General features: G+C 46.9%; 2 protein-coding genes across 2 annotated transcripts in view; one reads left to right on the top strand and one right to left on the bottom strand.

Annotated features, from left to right (window-relative positions):
• TGFB2 (transforming growth factor beta 2) overlaps positions 1-9,807 on the bottom strand; it is a 64,368-nt gene extending 54,561 nt beyond the window's left edge. Inside the window, exon 1 of the mRNA XM_064648178.1 lies at positions 8,864-9,807. Coding sequence (XP_064504248.1) covers positions 8,864-9,206 — 343 coding nt within the window. The 5' untranslated portion in view covers positions 9,207-9,807. The remainder of the gene's footprint in view (positions 1-8,863) is intronic.
• On the top strand, positions 9,713-10,681 carry LOC135410612 (proline-rich protein HaeIII subfamily 1-like). The gene has a single exon (XM_064647355.1). The coding sequence runs from the start codon at positions 9,713-9,715 to the stop codon at positions 10,679-10,681; it is 969 nt and encodes a 322-aa protein (XP_064503425.1).
• Positions 10,682-11,787: the final 1,106 nt, after the last annotated feature.

Raw genomic sequence — 11,787 nt, forward strand, 5'->3', positions numbered from 1 at the left:
CACTCAACTGGATCAATTCCTGCACCAAAACGTCAAAGCACTAAGGCCAGGAATTGTGATGCAAAGGGCAGAGCTGTCCCTCCACAGTCACATTGATGGGAGAGCAGAGACATCTCTCACCTTCCATAGAATCACAGAATCAACAGGTTTGGAAAAGACCTCCAAGATCATCAAGTCCAACCCTTGATCCAACACCGCCATGGTTACCAGACCATGGCACTAAGTGCCACATCCAGTCTCATCTTAAAAACCTCCAGGAACGGTGACTCCATCACCTCCCTGGGCAGCCCATTCCAATGTCTGATTACTCCCTGATTACTCTCTCTGTAAAATTTTTTTTTCCTAATATTCAACATAAACCTCCTCTGGCACAGCTTAAGACCATGCCCTCTTGTCCTACTGCTGGTTGCCTGGGAGAAGAGACCGATGCCCACCTGGATACAACTTTGCTAGTCTGGGCCACCCATGAGACCAAGCAGAGGTGGGACAAGGAGCAGCATTCTGCCACAGGCTCTGGTGAACACCAGACGCTGACCACGCTGTGCCTCATCGCCACTTCTGCCATTGTTTCAACCCACTGCTGCATCCAAAGAGGCTAAATTTGCAGCATCGTTTTTACATGCCATTTGGAAGATGGAAAGATTTGCAAGTGTTCTTCTTTCAAGTATACAACTTGGCAGTCCTGGAGAAGATCTTTATGACTGTTTGTCCAAAGCCCAAAAGAAGTAATTTTATACGTATTGGACAATGCCCACTCAAATAAGCAACAACTACTTTCTGTTCAATTTGGGGTACTGGAGATCACCTGTAATCACAATTGTGAGCTCAGGATTAGTAAGTATCATTGTGCAGAAGCCTTTATCAAGTATGCGATTGTGAGGTACTCTCTGACCACTTCATAAGAGTCAGTGCTGCTAACATCTATTAGTTTCTCAACCTTCTTCGTACAAAGTCCACCCATAGGGTTGGGGGTTTCTGTGGATTGGGATTTTTTTCCACCCCAAGGAATGAAAACCAACATGTTCTGATTCCTATCTTTCAATCATCACTATGGGTAAAGATATGCTACCATCACTATTTCAGCTGAGCTAGCTGATGAATTGCAAATGCTATATGTAAACAAAAACAAGTAACAGAAGGAACTTCAACAGGCTTAGCTCGCGTTTAAAATTCAAAGCAGGGGTTTAAAAGAGATGAAGCCAGGGAAAACATTGCATACTAACACCAGCCAAACAGGGAAAAATAACCAAGTTGTAAGCCTGAAAAACTGAAATGGAAAGAATGACAGATTTACTGCTGCATTTGATGCACATAACCACTGATAGACTCTCCCCAGGAAGTGTTGAAATTACCATCACTGAAATGAATCCAGAAGCTAAAAATTAAATTATCTTTCCCAGAACATTCCAATTTGGGCTTTGGCAATAACAGATGTTTTAATGCTCTTGAATATACGCACGCGCGTGTGTGCACGCATGCACACACACACACACACACTTAAGTACAGTATCCTCTTTCACGCAAGACCTCCCTCTTAGCTTTCACAAAGTCAGACTGAACTTACGGTCCTTCTGCAAAGTCTTTGCTTCAAAGTCTCTGCTCAAATGCACAACTGTCAGATTAAGCAACCCATAAGGAGTCTTACAGCAGCTCCAAGTTATGAATGAATGGTTATTTGTGAACTTGCCTGTCAAGACAGATGCGGTATTTGTCAGTGCAGTGTGGGTTAGATATGATGGGAAGGAGCCAAACAAGCAAAGTGAAAGGTCAGTATCACAACATTTCCCTTCCCCACCCCTCCTCAGTTTGCCTAAAACTATGTCACAGCTTTTGCTGAAGTCCAATACAGTAGTCTATTTTCATGCAAGTTACCATGCTTATTTGAAAAGAAACATTCATGCAAGAAAAGCAAAAGAAAAATGTGTGCAGAGGAAGAGAAGAACGGGAACATTTTTGTGCAAGAAAGCTACAGCAGAGGGACAAATCCAAGACTGACAGAAAACAGCACATCTTTAGAAATATGGTGATACTTGAATCAAGACCACCCTGTGGAAGTTGAAATATAATACATTGTTTTTCTTGTTTTAAAATGTAGTATTACAAGGATTACAAGCAGGTTAATTCATTTTGGAAGGGACATCTAGTCCAACCTCCAGCTCAAAGCAGGGTCAGCTTTGAGGTCAACTTATCTTTTATAATTTATACAATTATTTTTAATAACCTCAAGTCAGCATCACGCTCTACTAGGTCTTACATAACAACACAAAGAGGATCTCTCCCTAGGGGTCATTCAGTGGGGAAAAGCTCAGCTCTACAATAAAGATCCTGAATATTCAACGAGCATCACACATGAAATGAGAAGGAATCCTCACTCACTGTCCAAATTAAAACTTGAACAAGGGAGAGATGTTCTAAAGATCCTCTCCACACTTTTTGCTGTAAATCTGCTGCAGGGATGCCTGTGAGGTCTAGCATCTCCTGGAAACCAAACATAGATGCTAGAGAATACAAATAGCACCACAAGATGTATTTCAGTAGAGCCTGTCTCAGCACAGTGAACGAGCAGTCTCTCTACACTGCTGCCTAAACTCATCCCACATGACCTCCACCACGAGGAGCCAGCAGCTTTCCAAGTGGCATGTATGAACTGCCACACGGTTCCCTTTGGAAAACCTGACTGGTTTAAAGAATGCTATGCTACCCAAAGAGGCAACTTCTCTACTGTGGACCAACTTGCAGAGCACCAAGAATACGTAAAAACTTGCTCACCAGACAGGTTTACAAAGCCTGGTCTAGCACTTCAATTCTGCAGAGCCAATCCTGTGCCATTTGAGCTAAGAGAACCACAGTACTAAACAAGGCTCATGAGTCATTCATAAATTCAAAAACAACTGGTCACACTGGAAGAAGATAAAACACAACCCTTGACGCTAAGTTTTTTTTCCCAACATTTTATCCTCTTGTTACAGACAAATCTTTGACTTTCTCCTCTACACCTTGCAGCTGTATGTCTTGTACAGTTGGGTGCCCAGCTGCAATCACTTAACACAGAAAAGACAGCAAGAACAAGCATGGGGGGGATGTTTTAAGAAGAAACATAGCTGCTACAGATTGACTACTACAGGGAGCCAACCAGCAGTGATGCTGGAGCTAGGTACCTACTAGTACACATCACAGCTGAAGGGGAAACAAGCAACAGCCTGTGGTGGAAGGCAGGGTGCAAGCTTTCCCTAAACAAATGACCAAACCAATCCTTTTAATCTAAACAAATCAGCAGAAACATCTGTAACACAGTATTACATTAAATAATACCTGGGGAGCATATCATCCTCAAGCTAAAAACTGCCTGCTTGAAAATGTGCTGCATGTGGTTTCACAACAGGAACGGAAACATTTGTGTGTCTTCACTCATGACTCGTCTTGTCACCATACCCTGGGGTTCCTCTCTTTATCTGTAATACAGAAGCAGTCTAGCACATCAGTGCAAAGGCAAAAGAAGCCAGCTGCCCAACAGGGAAAGCCTTCTTCAGGATCACAGGAGCACTGAAGAGTTTCTTCTTTCCTCTGTAAAAAAATCCTGTAAAGCATTTCCTTCTCACTGGGCTCTGATGCCCAAATAACAGATTTCAACACAGTGAGAGGGATTTGAACTGTCTGGCTTTGTTCATCCCTGCAAATGTGCCATAAACAGGCCCCAATTCAGGAAGCTAATTAGGCATACACAGAGACTTAATGCTAATGAGTCCATTCATGTGTGTGAAGCTCCGTGCATGTTTCAGAACTGTGATGAAGAAGCTCACTGAGAATGACAGCCAGTTCTCATTCATCTTTTTGCTCAGCTCCAGTGCAGACAGGAATCTCAAACTGACAGCAAAACGCTGGAAATAGTAACTTCAAAGCAACACAGCCATTCTGATGACCACTACTGTTCTCATGCAGAGCATGGAGGATGAGCCAGGCTAAAACCAGTAGCTAATGAAGAGATTGCTCTGCTTTCTTCCCTCAATCACCTACTCACACCTTGTCCTGCAAGTGGAGTCAGCAAGAGCAGCACTCAGGGCACTTCCTGCACATCTCCAGCCATGAGCAGAAGAAAAGGGCACATTTTCAGAAAGGTCTCTGGGACAATAAAACATTCACACTGCCAGTGGGCTGGAGGGTGGGGAGCATTGGGGCAGTGCTGCATATTCACAAAAACTGGAACGGGCTGCCCAGGGAAGTGGCTGACTCATCACCTCTGGAGATATTTAAAAGTACAGATGTGGCACTCAGGGACATGGCTTAGTGGTGGATTTCACAGTGCTAGGTTAAAGGTTGTACTCAGATGATGTTAAAGATCTCTTCCAAGCTAAATGAGTCCATGATTCTATCTAACCTTCTCACCAAATTACAGTGAAAAATGCCTCTAAAACAGACACCAGAAATAAACTTAAGGCAGGTTTCAGAGAGGACTTGGGAATATAGCCCTATGTTTCTGTCTTGCAGTTCATCTGACCTTGCAGTGTTAAAGATAGCGGTCTTTAGGTATTTAGCTTTTCTGTAGGCTTCATCCTCTGGAAGAAACTCAAGGACCATGTACCATGCCAGACTGGCTCTTGGACCACCCCCTGCTTCCCAGCTTGGCACCCTGCTTTACAGCAAGTGGATGGTGATTCAGAAGCCTGGCAGGAAACACATGTGGAGCTCCCCTTCATTAGTGCACTAGAGCATGTTATTTTATTATCCCTCCTTGTATGCAGAGGACTACTGTCTAGAAAATTACCCTGTCCCTTTTTAAAGCCATTTGCAACTTCCTGAGTTTTTTTCATAACCAATTAGGAAGAAAGCACTAGGTGCCATTCATGAAAAAGGAATAAGGAACTGTTCCTCCCATGTCTCTCCTCAGGAAAGCCTTCACATTGCTGCAGGTAAGAAAGCATGCCTGGCAAATGCCTCCTACAAGAGGTACTCCAGAGCACAACCATAGGTCCAGCATAGCTAGATAGATTAAGCTCTGTGTTATGTTAAATGCAAACACAGGTGAGCTGTGCAGTCGTAGTTGTTAACATCATGGTAATGATGCGGCCAGTGCAGGTAGCTACGTCTGCACAAGCAATTCTGGTACCCTGAAGACAAGGAACCCACATATGTGTAATTGCCAGTAAAGTGAGTCCCTGTTGATAAAGTAGAAACATGTTATTGTGCTCTGCCAGCTTATAATGTTGTCTTTCATGAGGTAAATCTTCCACAGAGCGATGGCCTACGTAAAGCAATATTCATGGTATAGGGCTCTTGAGAAGACTAATCCTAACACCAAGTGCAGGCTGGAACCCATGGAGGCTCCTTCACACTAAAATGTGGCATGCGTAGCCTAAAAACCATGCAAAACCAGTCCCAAAATCAGAAGAACTGTGATTTCTAAGGTTACTGACTACTTACAAACCTCTCTTCGAGAACGCAGAAATTTAAAAATTTACCTGCATTGGCCTTAAGCCATCAGTACCAACCAGTTCACTGACTGTGGTAAAAATTGCTTTGAGTGAAGATGATAGAACAGGCCCCTGCCTTCACATACATGTGTGTGTTGCCTATTTTTCTCAAGTATCCCAGTTATGCATTAGCATTACAATTCACAATCTTTAACTGCGTTGGCATTAAATTTGTGTTTATTATCAGTGCAATGTCAATCATCACCTAGCTGAAGTATCGGGGCCTGGAAATTCAATGACGAACTGATAAGTAATAAACTTCTGATGTTATCCAGCTTTCACAAAAATCAGTTTTAAGCATTTACTGAGGTAATTTCTCCTGGGCACAAAATTCCCAAGAGCTCTTTCATGTTGTGCTCAGTTTCCATATCCCACCTTCCTTTGTAAATTGGTCTGTAAAAAACCTCAAATTCTGACTGCTAACTGGACTTAAAAGAGATCCAGTCTTTCAGTATCTAATGCATACTGTCGTGAGCACAACGCAAGCAGGAATGCTTTTCAGACAAAACCTTTCTATTTTTTCCAAATGTCTCTGTAGTATTTTTTTCTGCCACTTCTTTCCCATCTGTTGCTTACAAGTCCGGCAGTCCCTGACTTGTTGAATTTCCAGGTATATTCCAATGTGTCCTTAACCTCATGTGGACTGTCAAGCCAGATGCCCCCTTACTTCCTCAGTGCAAACTATCAGTAAACCTTAGCATAACTTTAGTTTGAGCCTTAAACTAACAGCATGTGAAAAGATTAATATGAATAATTTCAAAACTAATCAGATCCCTTCTTTAAATGTTGACATAGTATTATTTATATCCCATAAATACCTTCTTGACTAAAATTCATCCCAGGAGATTGGCATCTTGCCAGTTCTATTCATATTTACTGTATTTATACAGTACAGTTGGCCAAGGATAATATTTAAGACAAAATATGCCTTAGGGTATATACAATATCTCTTATAGCTTTCCTTTTAAATCTCCTCATTGCTAAAAATATTTAGTCTGAACTTTACAAAATGCCCCACAAAGACCTATCAGCAATCTGTAGTGATATATTGCTGACTATGAGTATAATTAGAGCATATTTGTAATACTTGGGTTGTAGTCAGTTACTGAACGCTAACAACTTGTGGTAAAAACTGAACCACTGATCTTTCCCATGCCTGCGTTCCAGCAGCTTCTGACCTTCAGTGCATTCACACTGATCCCCTTCTCTCTCCTGCCTCCCTCCAACACAGCAGAAACCATAGAGTTAAAAAATTCACTCTGAGACGCCTAGGAGAAAGTGCCTGTGGCTGCCAGAGCTGTGCTTTCAATTTCTTCCTTTAAAATATGGTGGAGCAATTTCTTCCTTACTGTCTTTTTTGGAAAGGTTCGCTCCATCCAGCATAACTAGAGAGCAGTGGAAAAACAGTTAACCTACTTACTCTGATGTTAGCGACAGCCCTTGCACAGTAGTGCCGGATCTACTGCTAACTGGCCCTCCGATCCCAAACGTCTGATGCACTCTGTTGGTAGATACCTGCAATCTCCTTTGCTCTTCCAAAGCCTCAATCGATACTTCAGAAGAAATCTGGCCTCTGACAACATTTTAAAAATAGATGGTTTTTTGTCAAGACCATCCAAGTCACACACCACAGATATTTTAATTTTCTGGAAAGTATGCAGCTCTTGGTTCTTTGTAGTTTGTTCAAGCAAGGAGAAAGGGCAGATGTGCTCAGGATGGATGCATTTTACAATTCTAAGAGACTTCTTGTTACCGGGTCAACTCCACAAGCCAAGGCACTGCTATCGGTCTTCCTAACCTTTGCCCATAGGTGTTCCTCTGCCCTGGGTATGATCTGACAGGTCTCAAAAAGATACAGTACACCAACGTGGAAAACAGACATGACTTCTGTGTTTTTGCTACAGCTATGAATTATACTGAACCGCTCTGCTCATACCCACTTGGCTCCAAATATGCGGTTTTTTTTTTAAAAAGAAAGTATTTCTTCCCCAAGGGTAACAAGGGCGGAGTGTATTTATCATGGCTATTAAGGATGGTGCCATAATTACAATAATAAAATGGCTCTGAGTGCCAGGATGTCCTGTACCTGATGTTGTCATTTAAGACTAAAGGAAGAAGGGAGGCAGCTGCACAGAGCGTGGGGTTCAGATACCTTGGCTGGCATCCTAGGACTATCACATGCAAGACAGAGCAAGCCCCAAAGCTAAACTTGCTAAACTAAAAATAAATAAGGGGAAAATGCAATTAGAAACTCTAGGATAAAGTTACCAAGATGGCTGCATTATCTATTTAAGCAAGAGCTATGAGCTTTTCAGAAACAGACAGCAAGTATATAGGGCATCAAGTGGTGGGGGAGGGAAGAGCTAGAAAAGCAAGCTGAATGAAAAGACAAGGGACTAGGGTTCAGATATGTGAACGGTGAAGTTATTTTCTGCTTCTGGTATTCCACTTTCCTCGGTATGATGATGATCTAGATTCCTTTAAGGCAGTGCGGTGCTTTTGCTTTCTTTTTTTTTTTTTTTCTATGCACTTAAGCTTCACTACCAAAACAAAAAGGCACGTCGTTATGATTATTAATCATTCTAAGTGGATTTGGTCAGCCCAGAGCATTTGTATCCCCCTTTTTTTTTTTTGTGCAAAACGTGGCATAGATCACCAGAAGGTCGTTAAAAACAGCAAAAGGCAGACGGGCTGAGGCAGGTTCCAAGAACCGAGGCTACCCAGAAGGGAAAAGTTTTTCTGTACCTGAAATGAAAAGTGCCCATGAACCGAAAGGGGAGGCTAGTTAATGTGGGAAGAGGAGGGAGGACGTCTATGTCTCTGTCCTCGCTGAGCACCAATCTGAATAGCAGTCTGCGGGACACTGTTCTGGAGGGACACAGACAAGACGAGCCGGCGACTTTTTTCTCTTTTTTAAGACCTCCTTTTCTTTTCGGTTATGGAGAGATGGAAACCTGCCCGTTCCAGACACTCCAAGGGAAACAAGAGCAGTGGAAAGATATTGGCTCTTTCTGGAAGCTGTACACGGGGCTGCCGGGGAGCTAAACCCGGTGCTGGGGAGGGAGTGGGACCCTGGGCTGGGGGAGCTCTGTTCAGGTACGTGGTGGTGGGCAGCAGAGGCACTTTGAGGGATTCCTGGCTGACTTCAAAGGGGACCGGAAACCTCACGAGTCTGGGGGAACAGGTGACCACCCCCAACGCATCCACCCAAGCATACGTATATCCCACCACCTGAATTAAACCCTAGAAGCCTCCACCTAAGAGATGCTGAGGATGAGAGGAAGCCGAGCGAAGAAGGCACGTTACGATGCTTGGGGCTGCTATTTAAAGGTGCTGGGCACCGCTAAGCCTCGGGGGCGAAATTACGCACACATGCACAAACAGAGACGACTTACTTTCGGGGTAACCGGGCTGCATGTCTATTTTGTAAACTTCTTTGGCATAGTATTCCTCGTCGCTCCTCTCTCTCTCGCAAGTGGCAGCTCTGTGGTTGGCTTTCTCCTGCAGCAGGTCCCTGGTGCTGTTGTAGATGGAGATGACCTCCGGGGGCACCTCCTCGGGCTCGGGGTACTCGTCCGGGGGACTGGTGAGCTTGAGTTTGCTCAAGATTTGCCCCCGGATAGCCTCGATCCTCTTGCGCATAAACTGATCCATGTCGAGGGTGCTGCAGGTAGACAGGCTGAGAGCCACGGTGGCCAGATCCACTGTGAGGAGCACGCTCAGGAGATAGCAGTGCATTTTAAGTGTTTAAATACAGCGCCCCCCCCCACCAAAAAAAAAAAAAAAAAAAAGTCACTTTAACAACGAACGACAACAAGAAAAAAAAAAATCAAAAAATAAAAAGGGATCCGTGCAAACAAAGGGGAGATCTGCAGACAAAATGCTGCTAAAAACCGGGCTGCGAGGGCGGCTCGCGATCGGAAAATGCACGAGAGGCGCCAGTGAAAAAATATCAGTAATAATAAGGAAAAAAAAAAAGCCAGTAAGTTGCTACAACTAGATAAAATTCGGGGGTGGAGAGAGCCGGACAGCAAAAAAAGGGGAGGAAAAAAGCCCCCAAATAGATACAACCAACCTGCGAATCAAGTAAATGGCAGAGAGGCTGCTCTCAGCGCGCTGGAAAACAAAAATCTGAAGGAGGGGAATAAAAAACCGGGGGGGAGGGGGGTGGGAGAAAAAAAGAGGGGGGGGAAAAAACCCCCAGCAAACCAAAAAGAGAAGGACTGCGGGGAGAAGGCGCAGCGATGGGTATCACAGAGCGCTGCCGCAGCCGGCAGAGAGAGGGTGCCGGCGCGGCGCTGAGCCCTGCCGTGCGCCCGCGGCGCCCGACGGCTCCCGGCGGGCAGCGGCAGCGGCGGCGGCGGCGGCACCGCCCCGCGCCCGGCCCCGCTCAGCCCCCGCGGCGGCGGCGAGAGCCGCGCACGTGCGCGCCCGGCGGCGCCGAGCTCCGGCCCCCGCGCCCGGCCCGGGCGCGGCGCAGCGGCGGCGGCAGCGGCAGGCGGCGGCCCCGGCCCCGCGGCCCCGCCTGGCCCCCGCGGCGGCGGCGGCGAGCGGCGATCCCCGGTCCGGCCGCGTCCCGCAGGCTGCTGCGTGCGCCCCGCGCCGCATGCACCGACCCACCCCCGCCCGGGCCGCTGCGCGCCGCAAGAGCTCCTTTCCAGCTCCCTCCTCCTTCCTCCTCCTGCCGAAACGCCAACCCCGCGCCGCGGATCAGCGAGGCAGCGCCGCCGCCCCGGCAGCCCTCCCGCGGGTCGCAGGCGCGGAGCCGGCCGCCCGGCGCTGGCCGCAGCGCTGCGCCGCTCTCTCCCCCCGCCGGCCTCCCCCGCGGCGCTGGGGCTGGGGCTGGCCCCGTCCCCGGCGGCTCTAGCGCTCCGCCCGGCGCCCCCCGCCTGCCGCCCCCGGCCCCTCGGCTCTCCCTGCGCGGAGGGGACGCGTGCCAGCAGATAACATCACGGCCGCGCAGGGAGAGGGAAATTTATACGATCTCCCCGCCCCACGTGCTCGCCTCGCTGCGAAGTGACGTGGAGGGGCTGCGGGAGCGGAGGGCTCCGCGCCGCCGCCCGGCTATTTATTCCCCTCCGCAGCCCGGCCGCCGTGCCTGCCGCTGCCGAGGTGCCTCGCCCCGGGGCGAGGAGAGGCGAGGCAGCCCGGAGCCGAGAAGAAAAAGCGAGTCCTGCCAGGCTTTTATATTATTTTATTTATTTTTTAAATAAAGGCTTCAGTCCTTCTTGCACCTATTATTAAAGTAATTGGGCCAAATACCACTCTGGCTTTAGAGGAAGAATAACACGCCTCTTGGACACCACTCAGATGCGTTCCTACTATTCAAGGTTGCTGCTGTTAAGGCTCTGCCCGCTGCACCGTCACAGAACGCTCTCCGCACTGCCCCTCGGTTTCACTTCCAAGTGTGTTTTGGGCAACCCTCATTGCTCCCCGGGCAGCTTGGTAATCGGTACTACTGCCTAAGTAGGGAGAGCGAGAGATGAGGAGGATTTGCTCCTTCTCCGAGGTCTCCTCTCCTGTCAAAAGCGTGCAAATACATCCTCATCTGCACTTGACAGAATCTCTCAAGCCCCAAATGCTTTGGCTATTCCTGTAATTCATTTTTTCCGCTGCCTCTTTTGGCCACAACAAACACCACAGGCTCCCTCCATACCCTTCTCTGCCCTAGGGAAATCACTCTGCAGTCTACTAGGCATCCCTCAACTTAATGCCATAAAGCTTTTCATTTACAGTCCATTTATCACCCCTGTACATTAACTTTATAAAGTGATCAAGTAGCCTTTTTCTTTACTCTCACCCATTTTAGCCTTATACTCCCTTCTGAATTAAGTTGTCACTGGTTTAATTTGCCAGAATTTCCAATTACACCCTCCTAGGTGGGTCAAGGCTATTTCTGAAGAAACTCTACATTATTTCCAGAGATGAAAAAGCATGGAGAAGAGGGGCCACAGATGTTCTAAAGAACAGCTCGGCCATTGCTGGCCATATTATGGGTAAACACACATAAGAGAAGTTAGATAGGATGACTGGGACCTATCTGAAAGCCTAACGAGAATCATGTAAGACCTAAACCAGCCTAACAGCACCGAAGACTTCCTCCAGCTGACCACATCTCAGGAACCATCTTCTTTCTGCAAAATGTTCAAATGTTTTCTGAAGCCAGATAATGGCAGTCCCCAAATTAAATGCGAATTTTTCCTTGCCAGTGAGGAAAAGTGCTTCCTCCGAGCAGCTGTGGCTGTGTGCTGGGGTGATGGAGGCACCCAGCAGCATGGAGCTGCCACATACTGTTTGCCTTGGCAGGGCTCTGCTGCAG

Source organism: Pseudopipra pipra, chromosome 3 (assembly GCF_036250125.1).
Source record: "Pseudopipra pipra isolate bDixPip1 chromosome 3, bDixPip1.hap1, whole genome shotgun sequence".
Taxonomy (NCBI): Eukaryota; Metazoa; Chordata; class Aves; order Passeriformes; family Pipridae; genus Pseudopipra; species Pseudopipra pipra.